Here is an 18909-nt window from a genome sequence, read left to right as displayed (position 1 = left end):
ATGATTAAAGTATGTGGACTGACATCAAGTCAAGAAAGCAGGAATTGTGTAAACAGTGCATCACACTTTTTTAGGGAGGTCGGATACCGGTGTCATTAGGATTCACCCCAAAGGTGATGGGTATCATTCTTCTATCACACCAAACTCGACTAATAATTTCCATGTGGACCCCACTTGGTGCATGGGGGGCAATATAGTGCGGAAACAGAAAAGGGTGTTTCACCAAACTGTTGCCATCAAGTTTGCTTTGGCCTACCGGTTAGTCTCCTTCACCAAACTGTCAGACAGTCTATGTTAACCCGCTAAACGCTTTTAGTCCTCATTTTAAGTAGGCTACATCAATCCAGCCCTGACGCTTTGGAATGCGTATTTCTCTTTACCACCAGATGTCAGTGAACGACAGATGCTTTTGGATCTACGCGCACTGCTTTTCTTGACAAGGACCGTTATTGTTGGGTAACCTAACTGACACAAAATAGGAAATTGAAATTTATTGGAAATATTGCAAGTCAAATAAAGTGCGTGTGGGACAATGGTATTCACACGATGTCACATTACTAATGTCGCTTTCATTTTCTAGATCCGTAGGCAAACGGGAAAGTAGCCAACAGGGTCATACTAACATTCCCCACGAATGTACCAGAGGCCAATGAGCCTTCAGCTCCTGGAACCATTAGCCCTGACCCACACACCGTTCTATTGTTGGATAATGTTTAATTTTCCGTCACTAGGACGCTTAACTGTGTGCTTGGGCTCGTGTGGGTGCGCGTGCGTGAGCGAGTGTGCGTGAGAGGGGGGAGTGAGGGGGTTGGACGCGCTCTGGGAGGAGCTGCGGTTCCAAAGCGAGTTATTGGGAAGGGGAGGGGTTTCCAACGTAGACCCACTGAACATCCTGCAAACATCAGATTCGGAAACAAACTCCACTTTACCCTTGTGCGTATTGTTTTCTGCAGTTCGGCAATTACACTTTGTCCGTTTCTGCAGCAGGCTATTATTCCCTTAAACCTTGTCCTGGTGCTTGACCGTTACAGCGATGTTAACTGAACTTTACAGTAGCCAGGTCAACTTTTGAGCTGCGTATCTAAGCGCCCCAACGGTTCTTTTGGACTTTCTGTTATGTTCGAACTCTTGGATACATCCGGGATGGAGTTCGCGTAGGCTCTGCGTGGCGGGCCGAGAGGAGGTTTAATGTCAGCAATATGGATTTCAAGAAGACTACGTATGGAAGGTAGCCTAACACCACATGAACATAAGTGTTTAACAGTTCGTAGTATGTTTTTTTGTTTTGCTTCCTGTTTCTGACAGCTGATGTGCAGCCATGCGCACTTATGCGCGGAGGGACAGTGAGAATGAGTTATAGATTGTGTGTGGGTGAGCGTGTGTGAATTGATTTGCAGTGAAGCGGCGGGTGAAAGATGTGACATAATGCCTCAAACACCTGTCTGGCCTCAATGTGGTCACTGAGCGTTCTGTGAATATTCACTCTGTTGTTTACCTGTCTGTCTGCAAGCTGCCCCATCCTCCCTGCCTTCTACCTGTCTGTCTGCAAGCTGCCCCATCCTCCCTGCCTTCTACCTGTCTGTCTGCAAGCTGCCCCATCCTCCCTGCCTTCTACCTGTCTGTCTGCAAGCTGCCCCATCCTCCCTGCCTTCTACCTGTCTGTCTGCAAGCTGCCCCATCCTCCCTGCCTTCTACCTGTCTGTCAGCAAGCTGCCCTATCCTCCCTGCCTTCTACCTGTCTGTCTGCAAGCTACCCCATCCTCCCTGCCTTCTACCTGTCTGTCTGCAAGATGCCCCATCCTCCCTGCCTTCTACCTGTCTGTCTGCAAGCTGCCCCATCCTCCCTGCCTTCTACCTGTCTGTCCGTGTGAGTTATAATGAAGAGGTCAGATGAGGATTTCTGGTCGAAATATAGCGCCAATATTCAATGTATTCTACTAAAACAGCCCTGGACGAACAGGATACATGAATTAAGTTGCTGCTGAGTCAACTATTCAGTTTTGGGTTATTGCTAACTCAAAACAGATGTATTTGTAGGATATAGCCCTTTTTACAAGCAAACCAGTTTGCAAATGTTGCTACACAATTCAGTAACTGACCACATGTTCCCAGATCTTATTGGACAGGTGTTAAAATTCTTATCAGTAACAATTCATAAATAAAATACAAACAAGGGGGGTATGTTGTTTTCATTTTTTTTGTTTTGTAATCTTTGAGCCCTCTGGCCCTGATCCTACATACCCTTTGGTCAGTAACCATGGCAACAGCTGTGACGAGCGTTAAATATGTCTAGGGGGTCAGATGGCTGAGCGGTTAGGGAGTCGGGCTATTAATCAGAAGGCTGTTGGTTCGATTCCCGGCCGTGCAATGACGTTGTGTCCTTGGGCAAGGCACTTCACCCTACTTGCCTCGGGGGGAATGTCCCTGTACTTACTGTAAGTCGCTCTGGATAAGAGCGTCTGCTAAATGTAAATGTAATGTCTCTGTGACAAGTCCAGCAACACCGGTCCTGTAGGCATTCTTTCTGAATGTCAAAATAAGACACGAACCAGCTGTATGCACAGTAACTTCAGTCTGAAGCGAGTTTAAGAATGTTTACAGACAAAAAAAACCTGTTTTAAATTACATTGCTTTAGAAAACCGTCTGTGCCTTACACAGGACAACTCAAGAGAACATGAAGTAACTTGCTGGCGTAAGAGAGCCTCTCTGATCAGCATTCAAGATACATGCATTTGTTTTGTACATTTATGTCTTACACAATGACTAGAAATGATGAATTTGGGATCATATTACCTTCCGTAATTACATTATGGCTCTTACAGGCCCTTGAACTGTGAACCGGGTGTAAATTAACAGTCATTCCCAACCACTCAAATATAACTGTCACAATTGTACAGTAAAATACTGTACTCTTTACATTCAAACTGAGTAGAAACCAGTAATCCCCCCGCCCCCCACACACTACCAGGATCCAGAGAGCCCAAATCCTCTTACATTTAGGAGATCCCTGGATGGAATGTACATGTACCAACACAGACTTTCTGTGACCCACTCAGTGACTACAGTGTTGCTCTCAAACAAACTGCAGTACAAAATGTTCAGCAATTACTGAAGGACAAATATTCAGAATGGTAGGCTTTTAGTATGTGTTATTACGTATTCAGAATTACAAGAAGAGTTCTTCCTCCGCTAACCTGAGAGAGCTGGCTGTACATCCTGTACCTCACCAGTACAGCCGGATCTTGTACTGCGCTGGACGCCCTCTCAGCTGACAGACACTAGTCTTCTAGTCTGTTAGTTTGTTTGGGGAGAGGAGATCAATGTGAGGAGAGAAAGAAGACCATGAGAGACATGACAGAACAGAGAGGAGAGAGAGATCATGGAGAGACATGACAGAACAGAGAGGAGAGAGAGATCATGGAGAGACATGACAGAACAGAGAGGAGAGAGAGATCATGGAGAGACATGACAGAACAGAGAGGAGAGAGAGATCGTGGAGAGACATGACAGAACAGAGAGGAGAGAGAGATCATGGAGAGACATGACAGAACAGAGAGGAGAGAGAGATCATGAGAGACATGACAGAACAGAGAGGAGAGAGAGATCATGAGAGACATGACAGAACAGAGAGGAGAGAGAGATCATGGAGAGACATGACAGAACAGAGAGGAGAGAGAGATCGTGGAGAGACATGACAGAACAGAGAGGAGAGAGAGATCATGAGAGACATGACAGAACAGAGAGGAGAGAGAGATCATGAGAGACATGACAGAACAGAGAGGAGAGAGAGATCATGGAGAGACATGACAGAACAGAGAGGAGAGAGAGATCATGAGAGACATGACAGAACAGAGAGGAGAGAGAGATCATGGAGAGACATGACAGAACAGAGAGGAGAGAGAGATCATGGAGAGACATGACAGAACAGAGAGGAGAGAGAGATCATGGAGAGACATGACAGAACAGAGAGGAGAGAGAGATCATGGAGAGACATGACAGAACAGAGAGGAGAGAGAGATCATGGAGAGACATGACAGAACAGAGAGGAGAGAGAGATCATGAGAGACATGACAGAACAGAGAGGAGAGAGAGATCATGGAGAGACATGACAGAACAGAGAGGAGAGAGAGATCATGGAGAGACATGACAGAACAGAGAGGAGAGAGAGATCATGGAGAGACATGACAGAACAGAGAGGAGAGAGAGATCATGGAGAGACATGACAGAACAGAGAGGAGAGAGAGATCATGGAGAGACATGACAGAACAGAGAGGAGAGAGAGATCATGGAGAGACATGACAGAACAGAGAGGAGAGAGAGATCGTGGAGAGACATGACAGAACAGAGAGGAGAGAGAGATCGTGGAGAGACATGACAGAACAGAGAGGAGAGAGAGATCATGGAGAGACATGACAGAACAGAGAGGAGAGAGAGATCGTGGAGAGACATGACAGAACAGAGAGGAGAGAGAGATCATGGAGAGACATGACAGAACAGAGAGGAGAGAGAGATCATGAGAGACATGACAGAACAGAGAGGAGAGAGAGATCATGGAGAGACATGACAGAACAGAGAGGAGAGAGAGATCATGGAGAGACATGACAGAACAGAGAGGAGAGAGAGATCATGGAGAGACATGACAGAACAGAGAGGAGAGAGAGATCGTGGAGAGACATGACAGAACAGAGAGGAGAGAGAGATCATGGAGAGACATGACAGAACAGAGAGGAGAGAGAGATCATGAGAGACATGACAGAACAGAGAGGAGAGAGAGATCATGAGAGACATGACAGAACAGAGAGGAGAGAGAGATCATGGAGAGACATGACAGAACAGAGAGGAGAGAGAGATCATGGAGAGACATGACAGAACAGAGAGGAGAGAGAGATCATGGAGAGACATGACAGAACAGAGAGGAGAGAGAGATCATGGAGAGACATGACAGAACAGAGAGGAGAGAGAGATCATGGAGAGACATGACAGAACAGAGAGGAGAGAGAGATCATGAGAGACATGACAGAACAGAGAGGAGAGAGAGATCATGGAGAGACATGACAGAACAGAGAGGAGAGAGAGATCATGGAGAGACATGACAGAACAGAGAGGAGAGAGAGATCATGGAGAGACATGACAGAACAGAGAGGAGAGAGAGATCATGGAGAGACATGACAGAACAGAGAGGAGAGAGAGATCATGGAGAGACATGACAGAACAGAGAGGAGAGAGAGATCGTGGAGAGACATGACAGAACAGAGAGGAGAGAGAGATCGTGGAGAGACATGACAGAACAGAGAGGAGAGAGAGATCATGGAGAGACATGACAGAACAGAGAGGAGAGAGAGATCGTGGAGAGACATGACAGAACAGAGAGGAGAGAGAGATCATGGAGAGACATGACAGAACAGAGAGGAGAGAGAGATCATGGAGAGACATGACAGAACAGAGAGGAGAGAGAGATCATGAGAGACATGACAGAACAGAGAGGAGAGAGAGATCATGGAGAGACATGACAGAACAGAGAGGAGAGAGAGATCATGGAGAGACATGACAGAACAGAGAGGAGAGAGAGATCATGGAGAGACATGACAGAACAGAGAGGAGAGAGAGATCATGGAGAGACATGACAGAACAGAGAGGAGAGAGAGATCATGGAGAGACATGACAGAACAGAGAGGAGAGAGAGATCATGGAGAGAGGGGGAAAGAAAGGGAGACAAGCTGTTTATGAAGACGATAACAAAATACTCTGTGATCATAACTCCTGTGTCTCTGCCCTGGTTCACCACACACAGACACACACACACAGACACACACAGACACACACACACATAATGCCCTCTGCTGCCCGCTCTCGCTCCCCACCCTCTGCTCTCTCTGTGCTTCATTCATTCCTCTCCCTTTTCTCCTCTACTCTTCCTTTTTGTATTTCTACATTCCTTGCTCTACTCTGTCTTTTGTGGCACAAACTCGCTCACACACACCTCTGTGATATACTGCCAGAATACCTTAGGGGCTCTTTGTGTGTGGGTCTGTGTGTGTGTGTGTGAGAGAGAGAGATTGTGTCTGTTAGTACATTTGTGCGTGTTCAAATAACACAGTTGACAGACACTTTACACACCTGGGCCCACTGACAAACCTCTTTGTGTGTGTGTTTGTTAATATGTGGGTGTTTGTTAGTGTGTGTGTTTGTGAACGAGAGTGCATGTTGACTTATGAAATGTGGTTTCGTAACATGTCCAGATGTGTCTCACTCTGTAAACTGGGATTTGCTGCTGATTAAAGAGTAACACAGACACAACCACACAACCACACACGTGAACACACACACAGTCACAAGCGTTGTTAGCTGATATCATGAATCACGCAGTCTTACATTTACATTTAGTCATTTAGCAGACGCTCTTATCCAGAGCGACTTACAGTAAGTACAGGGACATTCCCCCCGAGGCAAGTAGGGTGAAGTGCCTTGCCCAAGGACACAACGTAATTTTGCACGGCCGGGAATTGAACTGGCAACCTTCTGATTACTAGCCCGCTTCCCTCACCGCTCAGCCACCTGACTCCTGTCTTGGGTTCATGGGTGGCATCCCGGACTGAGCTGAAACACAGTGAACTGGTTATGGATCAGTTATTCTCTGTAAATCCCCCTAGAATGGCCTCACACACACACACAAACACAGTTTTAGTTTCCACAGGCTCAGCGTGTGTCAGGTTCCTAACCTCAGAAGCAGTGTTGTCTTTGGCCATAGTTCTCCTAACATTAACAACTAAGAACAGAGAGACCACACAAACACACACACACACAAACACACACACACACACACACACACACACACAGGACACACAGGACACAGGTTCAATAACAAAGTATTGTAAAATGGGTATTACATTAACACACCAAACAACCCACACTCACACTTGACGTATGTGACATGTGTTCTCTGTGCTTTGGACGCAGGTTCATGAATGGCCGGGTACCCTCCAGTAAAAGATACCAGCCGACAGAGTATGAACATGCTGCTAACTGCGCCACACATGGGGTGAGACACACACACACAGAAGAAAGGAATTGTTCTGTGTGACAAATTACATCTTGACACCAACACACAGACATGTGAAGTTGTTGAAACAAAAATGAGATGTCACAGCAGGTGGAGAGGACCCCTCCCCCCTGGAGAGAGGGGGGGGGCTTTCACAGCACAGTTGGGTCTGAGAGAAAACATGAACAATTTTGACTGTGGGAGCGTAATCTCTGAGTCGGGCCGTGGCTTCCCTCCCTACTCTCTAATCTGCTGTAATCTCTCAGAATAGAGCCACAGCTGGATTACAGAGCAGACAAGCAACAGCCAGGCCGATAACACCACTCTAATGACAGGGACAGGATATGACAAGCTTCTGGTGTGTTCCTGCTCAGCACCACCTGACTGGCCTGATCTACATTCCCAGGACCAGATGTTAGGGTTACACTCCATCAATGATTGGACTTGAATCAGTCAGAAGTCATCCTCACACCTGCTGCAAAGAAGCTCAGAAATCTATTAAAACATTTAACCATTTTGTAGGAGATTGGGCTTTCGCAACTTCTTTTCATCTCATTGATTCTATATTTTACCCATGATTCTCCTCAGTTTTATATTTTACCCATGATGCTCCACAGTTTTGGATCCTCCCTAGCCTGATGGGCGGGTCAGTCCTCTACTTCCTGTCTGTGGACCAATGGCATTGCGCCGCTGCTTGGCTGTACGGGGCGGGGCTTACTGGCCTGTTTGTCACCTCAACACTGTTTCACACTGTCGCCTGGAAGATCAGCCATCTCCGGTGAGAGGATGTGTGTGTGAGAGGGTGTGTGTGTGAGAGTGTGTGTGTGTGAGAGTGTGTGTGTGTGTATGGGGGAGGGGGGCATTACAAGGGCAACTCAAGTCCCAGGAACCGGTCTGGCTAATGACTTAATATACAGTCAACACCAGCTGTTATAACTATATCTCCAACACTGGGTTAAATCCTTCATCTGTATATTGGAACATATATTCACACATGTTCATTATAGCCAGCCTGAGGGCCAGACAGATGCATAAGATAATGAATGTTCAAATAAGGAGCTCAGATCCTCCAGAAAAGTAAAGATTACACGCACACCTGCACCAACTTCACAACCGCTTACTGCAAACAAGGAGCTCTGTTTACTTTCACCCCCTGTCTCTCTTTCTCTCTCTCTTTTCTCTCTTTTCTCTTTTCTCTCTCTCTTTCTCTCTCTCTCTCTTTTCTCTCTCTCTCTCTCTCTCTCTCTCTCTCTCTCTCTCTCTCACTATATTCCAGGACAGTGTCTTGAAGAGTGTAAAATGTATCACCATCCACACTGATGCTTTTGTTGTATTTGTGTGTGTGTGAGTGTGTGTGTACCAGTGTGTGTGTGTGAGTGTGTGTGTACCAGTGTGTGTGTGTGAGTGTGTGTGTACCAGTGTGTAGATGTACATAACCAGTCTCTTTCCTTGTAGGAGGGTGGAACAGCGCTTTCACATGTGTGACAGAATGGCGATCTACTTCTTCGTTGCTGCCTCGTATTCTCCATGGTAGGTTAGGTTGTTGCAGATACAGTATGTTGTTTGCGTGTCTGTGTGTGTATGTTCATGTGTGTGTCAGAGGGAATGTTGTATGTATTTTACATGGATCAGTCATGTGATCTCACCCTGGTTTTTCTGGGACCCAATAGTCAATTCCCCGTTTGACCTGTTCAACATACCTTTGTGTGCAGGCTTGTGTGTGTGAGAGAGAGGTAGAACAATCTGTACCACTGCCTCTCACGCCCCCTGGTGGTCATGTCATGTTGCTGGTTGGATGTGTGAACATGTTAATGTGTGCAGGTTGATGCTGAGAGAGTTGGGCCCCTGGGCCGTGCACATGCGCTGGCTGGTCTGGCTCATGGCGGGCGTCGGCTCCACATATGTGTTCTTCTTCCATGAGAGGTAAAACACACCCTCACACACCCTTACACATTCTTAACACACATCACACACCCTTACACACACATCACACACCCTTACACACACATCACACACCCTCACACATTCTTAACACACATCACACACCCTTACACACACATCCCACACCCTCACGCTCACACCAGTGCTAAAGTCTCCTGCATGAACCAGCTCTGCCTGATTATGAAGAAACACTGGCATGACTTTGCTGACAGTAACATGTTGTTTTGACTTCCCCATAGGTATAAACTGATAGAGTTGCTAGGATACATTGCCATGGGGGCTGTCCCTGCACTGGTCATTCTGTCAATGGTAAGACAGCAATGTGCCGTCTTATCCACCAATCACAGCATCGGCTTTTTCAACACTTAACCGAGAGAAACCTGTCTTCATGTGTGTTTGTGTTTCAGGTGGACCGCACAGGTCTCTGCGAGCTGGCTGTGGGCGGAGTGTTCTATGTGGTGGGCGTGGTCTTCTTTAAGAGTGATGGCCTAATCCCATTCGCCCATGCCATTTGGCACTTGTTTGTTGCTATGGGAGCAGCTGCCCACTACTATGCTATCTGGAGGTACCTATACTCACCTGGCCCCGCTGTGCAGACGTCCAGGTGACTGTCCCCCCGGACCACAGCCAAACTCAACCTAGACCACAGCCACACTCAACCTAGACCACAGACAGTACATGAAATAGAGTTAAATATACTAAATAGACCACATTATGAATACTATACAAAGACTACAGTTAAATGGACTGTGGTCGGACTGCTAACAACTGCTAACAACTGCTGCTACACACGGCACATTGCTGTGTTCATTTAACACCAGGACGACCAGTGTCTGGAGGTCCAGCCCGCGAGAGGCTCTATACTCGACGGGGAACATGAACACTCCTGGTCTTATATAAACCCCTTGCAATGTGTTGTGGAGTGATCATCTTACGATGCTAAGAGCTACACGATAATGACAACTAAATTGTAGTTGTGACAGAAAATACAGTAATGGAGCACAGAGTAAGTGTGATATGCACATCATCTCTTACTGAGCACCCCCCAGACAGAGCACCCCCCCCAGACAGAGCACCCCCCCCCAGACAGAGCACCCCCCCCCCAGACAGAGCACCCCTCCCAGACAGAGCACCCCCCCCAGACAGAGTGCACCCCCCAGACAGAGCACCCCCCCAGACAGAGCACCCCCCCCAGACAGAGCACCCCCCCCCCAGACAGAGCACCCCTCCCAGACAGAGCACCCCCCCAGACAGAGCACCCCCCCCCCAGACAGAGCACCCCCCCCAGACAGAGCACCCCCCCCCCAGACAGAGCACCCCCCCAGACAGAGCACCCCCCCCAGACAGCGTAGAGAAGGAATGGTACATTTTAGGAATGAGGCAAGTTAGATTCAAGGGCATTCCAATGTGTTAGCATCTCAATCAACTTTTGTAACATAGAAACAATCTCAATGCATACAATGTCAGTGCTAATCTGTATGAAGACGATCTTATTCCTAATGTGGATTAATAATTTTGAAAATAGCTGTGAAAATCTAACACACATTCCAATGATAGAGCACTTAGCTAATCTGTTGACCAGACCAGTTCCTCTAGACCACGGTCGATGCATATCTCATGACGCCTTTACACAAGGAATGTGCTCCACAGATAACACTTTCTTCTTTTTATAAAAGTTTCAAATGAAAGTTTCCAGCATTCCAGTATGTACGACATTCTCATGTTGTTTGATTTAGCTGTGTCTGTTATCAGATAACTGACTCAGGAATTGTATTTCTATCAGATTCTATTTTGTTAAATTATATTCGAGTATGAAATGATTGAATAAAAGAGATCTAGAAATAACTGTGTATATGTGTGTACGTATGCACTTGTGTGTACATGCATGTGTGTTAAAAACAAATCTGGACTCAATGAATGGGTTAAGTATTTTCTTTATTTAATTAAAAAAAAGAAATTATCTTTTAAAGAAATTATATAAATCACTGAAGATGCTGCTGCTATTCATCCAGTACAGGGTTGATTAACAGGTGGCTAATGTGAGTGTGTGTGTGTGTGTGTGTGTGAGTCAGTGTGTGTGTGTGTGAGTCAGTGTGTGTGTGTGTGTGTGTGAGTCAGTGTGTGTGTGTGTGAGTCAGTGTGTGTGTGTGTGAGTGTGTGTGTGTGTGTGTGTGAGTCAGTGTGTGTGTGTGTGAGTCAGTGTGTGTGTGTGTGTGAGTCAGTGTGTGTGTGTGTGAGTCAGTGTGTGTGTGTGTGAGTGTGTGTGTGTGTGTGTGTGAGTCAGTGTGTGTGTGTGTGAGTCAGTGTGTGTGTGTGTGAGTCAGTGTGTGTGTGTGTGAGTCAGTGTGTGTGTGTGTGAGTGTGTGTGTGTGTGAAGCTTGTTAGGGCTCGGAGTCGTAACGGCAGTGCAGAGTTGGTGTCTCTGTGCCACTGGGGGGTGGTGGCACGGGGGGGCGGAGTCAGAACACTCTGAGCTACGCTGGGAAGCTTCAGTAACGACAACAGCTCCTCCCCTCGGGTTACTATGGCGACCACATCCTCCTCGTTGGAGCACCATGGCACTGAGCCTCCCCTGGACAGGGTGCGCATCTTGGAGAGGAAGAGGGACACCCTGCACACACGCACACACACAGGTGTGAGTGCTGCTTCAGATTCACAGTCTCTCTCTCTCATTCTCTCTCTCTCCCTGTACCTATTCCTGCCCTTCATTGTCCCTGAAAAAGACCCTGTTGCAGCAAATCTGCTCGAGTTAGCAGCACTAAAAATAAGTTGCAAACCTGTTCCCCCCCCTGTCCCAAGGTTTAATACGGTCCCTCTGGCTGTGACACCTTCGCACACGCAACGCTGCCATCGTGTGGAAGTGTGTGCGTGCGTGCGTGCCTCTGAACGGGCTGTTAAGGAGCCAGCGACAGGTTATATACCTTGGTAGGGTAGGAGGATGTGTGTGCGACTGTTTTACCTGGGTATAAGGTCATGTGACCGTGATGCTAGCTTAGCCAGGGCGCTCATTAGTGAGGTGATCACCCTGGGGGCGGGGCCAGACTGTCCAGGGGGCGGGGCAGAGGAGGTGATTTCAAACAGTACCGCTTCCAGTGACTCAAAACAGGAAGTGATGCGCTCCACGGTGCAACGAGGGTCACATGACACAGACAGATACTCTCCAAGCACCCAGACCTGAAACAGGCATTTAACACAGTCATGACTGAGTCACTAGTGTAATACAATACACAGGACTCAGAACACTGCACACACCCTTACCACATGTGTGTACAAATCATCTTTGCTGTAGACGTTTCCTGTGGTTCCAGCAAACTCCAGGAGCTCATGCCATTGGTCCACGACCAGGGAGGGGCGGAGCTTACACATCCTCAATAGGTGGCAGCTAAACACTCTAGAACGAGGAGGGAGGGAGAGAACACAGGAACAGAACTGTAAAGAAAGATAAGTGTGTGTGACAGTGAGTGTGTGAGTGTGTGTGTACCTGTGTATCTCTGGGGTGTACTTGTGGATGTTCAGCAGCAGGCTGCTTCTCTCCAGCAGCACCAGGATGATCTGAGCCAGCAGCTTCCCATCAGCCACCTGACACACACGCGCACGCACACACACACACACACGTACACACACACCCCTTACAGTTAACAACCACATGCCAAGCCTACCTACTGGTGCTATAACCAAGTTATTGTTCATCGTTACCGTGACAACCGCATTGAAATAGACGTGAAGCAGCACAGGAACGGTTTGAGCACATTGGACGACTCTCGGCCAATCAGCTGCCTCGGCCAATATTTCGTGAAGCACGCTCAGTCTGTCTATGGTGTCACCTAGGATGAGTCATACATATATGTCACCTATATTTGATCAACACACTGTATCTTCTAACCATCGTTGTGTGTATGGAAACATCCTGTAATCGTCATGGTTACCTGACCCGGCCTCCCCTCGAAGCAGAAAGAGGAACAGGCCACGGTGGGCGGGGCTACGGAACGCCTCCAGCGACGACAGGCCACGCCCACCTGGCTCGGATATAGGGAAACACGCCGACCTGATACACACACACACACACACACACACACAGGATGAGGAGTGTCACTAATGTGTGTGTGTGTGTGTGTGTGTGTGTGTGTGTGTGTGTACCTGTACTGCAGGAAGAGAGCAGCGCTGAGACAAGGCAGGTCCAGCAGAGAGTGCAGCAGCTCCACTGCAGTACCTGCTGTCACCAGGGAGGGCAGCAGATCCACAAAATCATCTATTACTGCAGGACTATCCCATGCTAGAAACTACAGAGAGAGAAGAAGAGAGGTGGGGTGAAGGAGCAGGAGACATGATGTGACAGGAGAGGAGCAACTGCAGTCTGCTGCAGTACAGACTGATACAGCACAGACTGCTGCAGCACAGACTGCTTCAGTACAGACTGCTGCAGTACAGACTGATACAGCACAGACTGATACAGCACAGACTGCTGCAGCACAGACTGCTGCAGTACAGACTGCTGCAGTACAGACTGATACAGCACAGACTGATACAGCACAGACTGCTGCAGCACAGACTGCTGCAGCACAGACTGGTGCAGCACAAACTTCTGCAGTACAGACTGCTACAGCACAGACTGGTGCAGCACAGACTGCTGCAGTTCAGACTGCTACAGCACAGACTGGTGCAGCACAAACTTCTGCAGTACAGACTGCTACAGCACAGACTGGTGCAGCACAGACTGCTGCAGTTCAGACTGCTACAGCACAGACTGGTGCAGCACAAACTTCTGCAGTACAGAGTGCTGCAGTACAGACTGCTACAGCACAGACTGGTGCAGCACAGACTGCTGGGGGTGTTGCAGGCAGGACCCACCTTCAGGAGGTTGGGGAAGAAGGTCAGGTGCAGCGCTCCCCTGTGCTGCAGCAGAGGCAGGTTGAGCCGGAGGAAGCTCAGCACCTCGTGGGCCAGCAGGGCCTCGTTAAACAGCTCAGCAGGGAGACGACCAAACACCAGCCTCCACACACACTCACTGTCCACCGCCGCTGCGTCGCCTACACACACACTGGAGGAATGAGTGATAGCCACAGCATGCTTGTATGGACACACACACAAACACACGCACACTGACCGTGGTTGAGGTAGAAGTGAGCCAGGGGCAGGAGAACCCTGGCGTAGGCCAGGTCAGCGCTCAGCCGGCCGTACAGCGCCTTCACACACGGGAACGCCCGGTACACCAGGGGCGAGTCCTCCACACACACGCAGTCCAGGATACACACCGCCTCCACCAGGCACTGCACACACACACACACACACCACTAACATGTTACACTACCACACCACAACTTTGGTGGATAAACTAACCATGTGGGATGTGTGTCCTGAGCAGGTGTGTGTGTGTGTGTGTGTGTGTGTGTTGATTTAGTCCTGAAGATCTTACCGCTTTCTGTAGCTCTGAGTCTGCCCTCTTCACAGCTTCTACATCACACACAAAACATGAAGGCATCAAGGACAGCACGCTACACACACACTGTGTGTCAAACATGTGAGTGAACACACACACACTCACTGCGGTCGCTCTGCTCGATGAGGCGCTGGCAGTACAGGAAGGCCTTCTCCCTCAGGCGCTCTCTGGGAGGAAGCAGTCGACTGGACGACGAGGTCACAGAAACCATGGAAACCACCGAGCCCTCAATCTCAGAGCGGTCCTCTGCATGAGAGGTCAAGGGTCATCAGAGCTTAGGGTCAGATTTCAGGGGTAAGAGTTCCATTCTTAAAGATTGACTGGTTTGAGACGGGATGACGTCCACTAGAGATCTTAGTTCAGGGCATGCTGGTCTCACCAGCTGCAGACATCATCAATCTATCTCTGCAGCTACCTGGAGCTGCAGACATTATTAACCTATCAGGAGAGGGCTTAGGCTACCACAACCAATCACAGAAAAAGGGGCTGATCAGTTGGTCACACATAGACCAGATGCATGCATGTACCATGATTGAAGTTAAAAAGGGTGAGAATTATTGAGAGAAGATCCTGATTAAGAGAAAGTCTTAGGAAAGAAGAGTTAATCACAGTTCAGTGTGTCAGGTCAGACTGGCCTGTGCTGTGAACAAGAGGGGTAAGATCAATGTAGCCATGCCAATTAATATTTTAGCCTCCTCCCACACAAACACACACACACACACACACCTTACCATGAGAGTGTGACAGGGAGAGACTGAGCAGTAGTTTGTTTGCTGGAGCTGATAAAAGCACAGAGGAACATTAAGGTCCCAAATATCTATAAACCAATCATAACCCTCCCTAGCCTCAAGGTCAGGAGTCAAGGATGAGGTCATACCTGCGTCTTGGCTCATGTTGCCGTCGGTAACAGAGTGATATGTCAGCAGCCAGCGGCGAAGCATTGAGAAGGAGTGGACGTTCATCCATTGGTCTTCAGAGAAGGCCTGGCTCACACACAACACTGTGAAGAAATCCCCTGATACAGAACCATCCAGCTCTGCTATGGGTCCCGGCTGAAACACACACACAGACAGACACACACACATACACACAGACACACACACATACACACAGACACACAAGGTGTTGTGAGACAGGTGGTGTGTTTGCAGAGGATCCGTGTGAGTGAGAGAGTATGAACCAGTCAGAGGCAGGACGTACCTGGCGAGACCTGGGCCCCGTGAAGAACCCTCCAGAAGACACCACAGTCCCCTGCTGAGCAGTGGCGTAGCGCAGCCAATCAACCATCTTCTTGCTAAGCAAGGTAACATGATCTAGACTCACATACACACACATACAGGCAGACAGACAGACAGACAGACAGACAGACAGACAGACAGACAGACAGTAAGACAGGCAGACAGCCAGTAAGCACAGGGTTCACACAGAAAAGAAACGTAGTCTAAGTGTGACTATGCTGAATATATAAAGATTCAATTAAACAACCACATATCTTTATGATACTCAATGCTGAAAATGCAGAAATGTGTGTCTTACCTTCAGTAAGGCTCTCAGGACTATAGGTGATGATGGCATTTAGCAGGGGCAGAGTGTGTGTGTGAGAGTGCATGAGTGTGTGTGAAGATCCATCAGATGGACGTCCCTCCAGGTTACGAAGGATGACAGAGGAGAGCGCAGCCAGATCTGCCTGGGAGCCTGCCTGGGGAGAGGGAGGGAACAGAGAGTGAGATAAGGAGAGAGAGAGAGAAAGAGAAAGAAGGGGGGTGGGGTAGAGCAGTAGAAAGAAGACAAAACTGAACTGTGATCAGGATGAGACATCATGTTATGAATGTGGGAGTTCCATGTGTAGGAGACAGTAGTGTGTGTGTGTGTGCGTATGTGTGCATGTGTACCTGTGAGAGCAGCAGGCCAGCAGCATGGCTGGTGAGGGGGCTGTTGTCAAGCACGTTGTACTTCTGTCCCTGTCCAGTGGGGGGCAGTGTCTCTCTGAGCACCGCAGAGCTCAGCACCTGCAGCTGCTCCACAGAGGAAGACACCAGCAGAGAGGCCAGGCGCCTCTGCAACTCATCTGGCAGTCTGGAGTGAGCAGACAGACAGGCTGGAGTGAGCAGACAGACAGGCTGGAGTGAGCAGACAGACAGGCTGGAGTGAGCAGACAGACAGGCTGGAGTGAGCAGACAGACAGGCAGCAGAAAAAGGCAATGCCAGCTGTGGAAGCGAGTGAGATGAGAAGAAAGAAGTTAGAGAAAGAAAAATGTATGAAGCAAGCAAAAAGGAAACCCCAGATGAATGTAGGATTACGTTCTGCTGAACTTGGTGGCGGACAGGATGAGGCGTAGTCTCTGTAGGGAGTTGATGGTCTCGTGTCCGTGGTCCTTTCCCTGCAGCAGCTTACTGATCCTGCAGTAGAACTTCTGCAGCTCTGCCTCCTGGATCTCCCTGCACACATCCCGAGAGAAGACAACATGAGGATCTCTGCTGTTACCTGGAACAGCAGACATGATCAACCTCTTCCCAATTTAATTTTAAAAATCAAAATCCCAAGCACAAGTGCAAGTAGCCTAGCCTGGCTCTGCCCTCCTACATACTTCCGCTCAATTTTGATTTTGCTTCTGTACTAGGTCTGGCCATGAGGTACGCAAGTCAGAAGTCTCAGTCCAATCAGCGAACAGAGGGAGTGGCTGAGAACGATGACGTTGATGTTGTGCGCTAGTTTGTGTTGTAGTTCCGTAATGGCGGCGGAGAAAGATGCGAGCGAAGCCATTCGGTCTGTTGTAGCAACGCTGCCGAATATCCAACAGCTAAAGCCGGAGCAAGAACAAGTTTTGCTGAGTTTTGTTGGTGGCCATGATGTTGTGGCCCTCCTCCCCACGGGGTTCGGGAAAAGTTTGATTTTACAGCTATGGCAGCTAGCTCTGTTACAGTAGTGGTGAAGGAATTGGCTAAGGCGAACGCTAGCGATTGGTTATGGCAGATCAGAGTGGCTCTGGGCAGATCCAATAGTTTCAACAGAGTACCTGCCTACAAGGAAGTCAACGCTTGTCAATGGAGCGAGGCCAGACTCTCTGTACAAATAAAATGTACGAGAGTCTGGTTAGGACCAGGCTACAAGTAGCCTACATGAAACTTGAAATACCAAGCTAGTGCATAAAGAGAGTGGAGCAATGTTGTTTGCCACCAGGAGGCACAGGGCTCTCAAGTCTCACACATTCGCCATGAGACTCACGCATTTCATACGCTCTCACGCAACACCTTGTATTTCTCACGCTGAGAGGTAAGGGACTTGTCCCGCTAACATTAATGGACGAGGCGCAGGCATACGGAGGTAGGTTCTCTGTAACATAGAATCATATGTACATCGTTCATTGTCATTTTGGGAAGATTACCCAAACTACTGGTGAAAAAAAGCATTTTGTGTGCAAGAACCAACGCAAATGCTAGCTGCCGGAAGTTATTGACTTGGTTTATGGAATATGCGCAAGTAATTTCCGCTTTTGAAAATCAGGTTTGGAAGATACAAATCTATATTCCGCGTTTATATTCAGTAAAGTCAAAAGTCAAAAGTTGTCCGAAAAATAAATAGTGAAATAAAGTACTAATACCAGAAAAACCTACTTAAGTACAATAACAAAGTATTTGTACTTTGTTACTTCCCATTTCTGCTAGTTCAAGCTTGAAAAGAGGCTAGCAATAGCTTCTACCCGGCTAAACAGGTTAGCAATACCTTCCTGCAACAGCAGACCACAAACAGCGAAGTGATACTCGTAGCTAGCACATTATTATTATTATTATTTAAATTAGTCAAGTTCCCCAACAGCATCCTGTCCAGACCATCTCGAGTGTGATGCTGCAGCCAGAAATCAGGAAGGATCGTTTTAGATTACATGACAGTTAACACTGAGGCAACATTCCCCCGGCTGAATACGTAGACTTACCGAGCCTGTTTGATTAAACTCTCGGAGCCAGTTGCATACATTCTGAAAAACCTCTTGAGCCCCTGTCAAGTGCCAAACCCCAGACAGTAAGTAGACTGTACACAGTCCGATAGTGTAAAATGCCCCCACAGAAAATCACATGACAGAACTCTAGTTCCGCTTTGCAACAGTTCTGTTCCACGAGCGTCCGACAGATGGCGGTGTTCCGTTGAAAGCCCTTACACATAGGCCTACTGTGAATACACTACACCCTATCACAGGATACAGTATCTTTACTACGCTATTTTTGTTTGTTTGTAAAGCCCATTTTTGGTTGGATCTTGCATTTCACCATCCTTTTGTGGTTGTCAGGCTATGATGGAGGAGACGCTAGGAGTGAATGATTTATAATTCAGCTCTACTACATCGTTAGATTTCCCCAAAACGTCCTCCATGAGGTAATCTCTATCCCCTCTCCTTGAACTTCTGCTAAAATAAGAACTTGACAGACTGCCACTACCAGTTGAGATTGAAACGAAGATAGTAAATTAATACAACAGTCTTAGCTCTGTTTTGC

The 18909-nt window shown here is 48.0% G+C and overlaps 2 protein-coding genes across 4 annotated transcripts; one reads left to right on the top strand and one right to left on the bottom strand.

Annotated features, from left to right (window-relative positions):
• Positions 1 to 853: 853 nt before the first annotated feature.
• On the top strand, positions 854 to 10073 carry mmd2a (monocyte to macrophage differentiation-associated 2a). The gene is made up of 7 exons (XM_062482623.1): positions 854 to 1228; positions 6959 to 7040; positions 7658 to 7818; positions 8496 to 8570; positions 8862 to 8963; positions 9221 to 9290; positions 9389 to 10073. Exons 1-7 carry the CDS (start codon positions 1200 to 1202, stop codon positions 9587 to 9589), a joined length of 720 nt encoding a protein of 239 aa, XP_062338607.1. The 5' UTR covers positions 854 to 1199; the 3' UTR covers positions 9590 to 10073.
• An 826-nt stretch (positions 10074 to 10899) lies between these two features.
• ap5z1 (adaptor related protein complex 5 subunit zeta 1) lies at positions 10900 to 18505 on the bottom strand. Of its 3 annotated transcripts, none has more exons than XM_062485425.1 (19): positions 18354 to 18505; positions 16720 to 16857; positions 16311 to 16494; positions 15955 to 16117; positions 15619 to 15731; positions 15296 to 15470; positions 15150 to 15197; positions 14524 to 14664; positions 14395 to 14432; positions 14086 to 14248; positions 13830 to 14008; positions 13119 to 13261; positions 12908 to 13026; positions 12678 to 12805; positions 12463 to 12560; positions 12240 to 12372; positions 11941 to 12155; positions 11359 to 11592; positions 10900 to 11194 (listed from the first exon to the last, which is right to left on the bottom strand). In XM_062485425.1, the coding sequence occupies exons 1-19, from the start codon at positions 18392 to 18394 to the stop codon at positions 11158 to 11160; spliced, it is 2490 nt and encodes an 829-aa protein (XP_062341409.1). In that variant the 5' UTR covers positions 18395 to 18505; the 3' UTR covers positions 10900 to 11157. The 3 variants fall into 3 exon arrangements, with proteins under 3 accessions (XP_062341409.1, XP_062341402.1, XP_062341416.1); XM_062485418.1 differs by having other exon boundaries at positions 10900 to 11058; XM_062485432.1 differs by lacking the exon at positions 15150 to 15197 and having other exon boundaries at positions 10900 to 11058.
• Positions 18506 to 18909: the final 404 nt, after the last annotated feature.

This window comes from Osmerus eperlanus, chromosome 2 (assembly GCF_963692335.1).
Source record: "Osmerus eperlanus chromosome 2, fOsmEpe2.1, whole genome shotgun sequence".
Taxonomy (NCBI): Eukaryota; Metazoa; Chordata; class Actinopteri; order Osmeriformes; family Osmeridae; genus Osmerus; species Osmerus eperlanus.
This window is presented reverse-complemented; position numbering and strand designations above follow the sequence as displayed.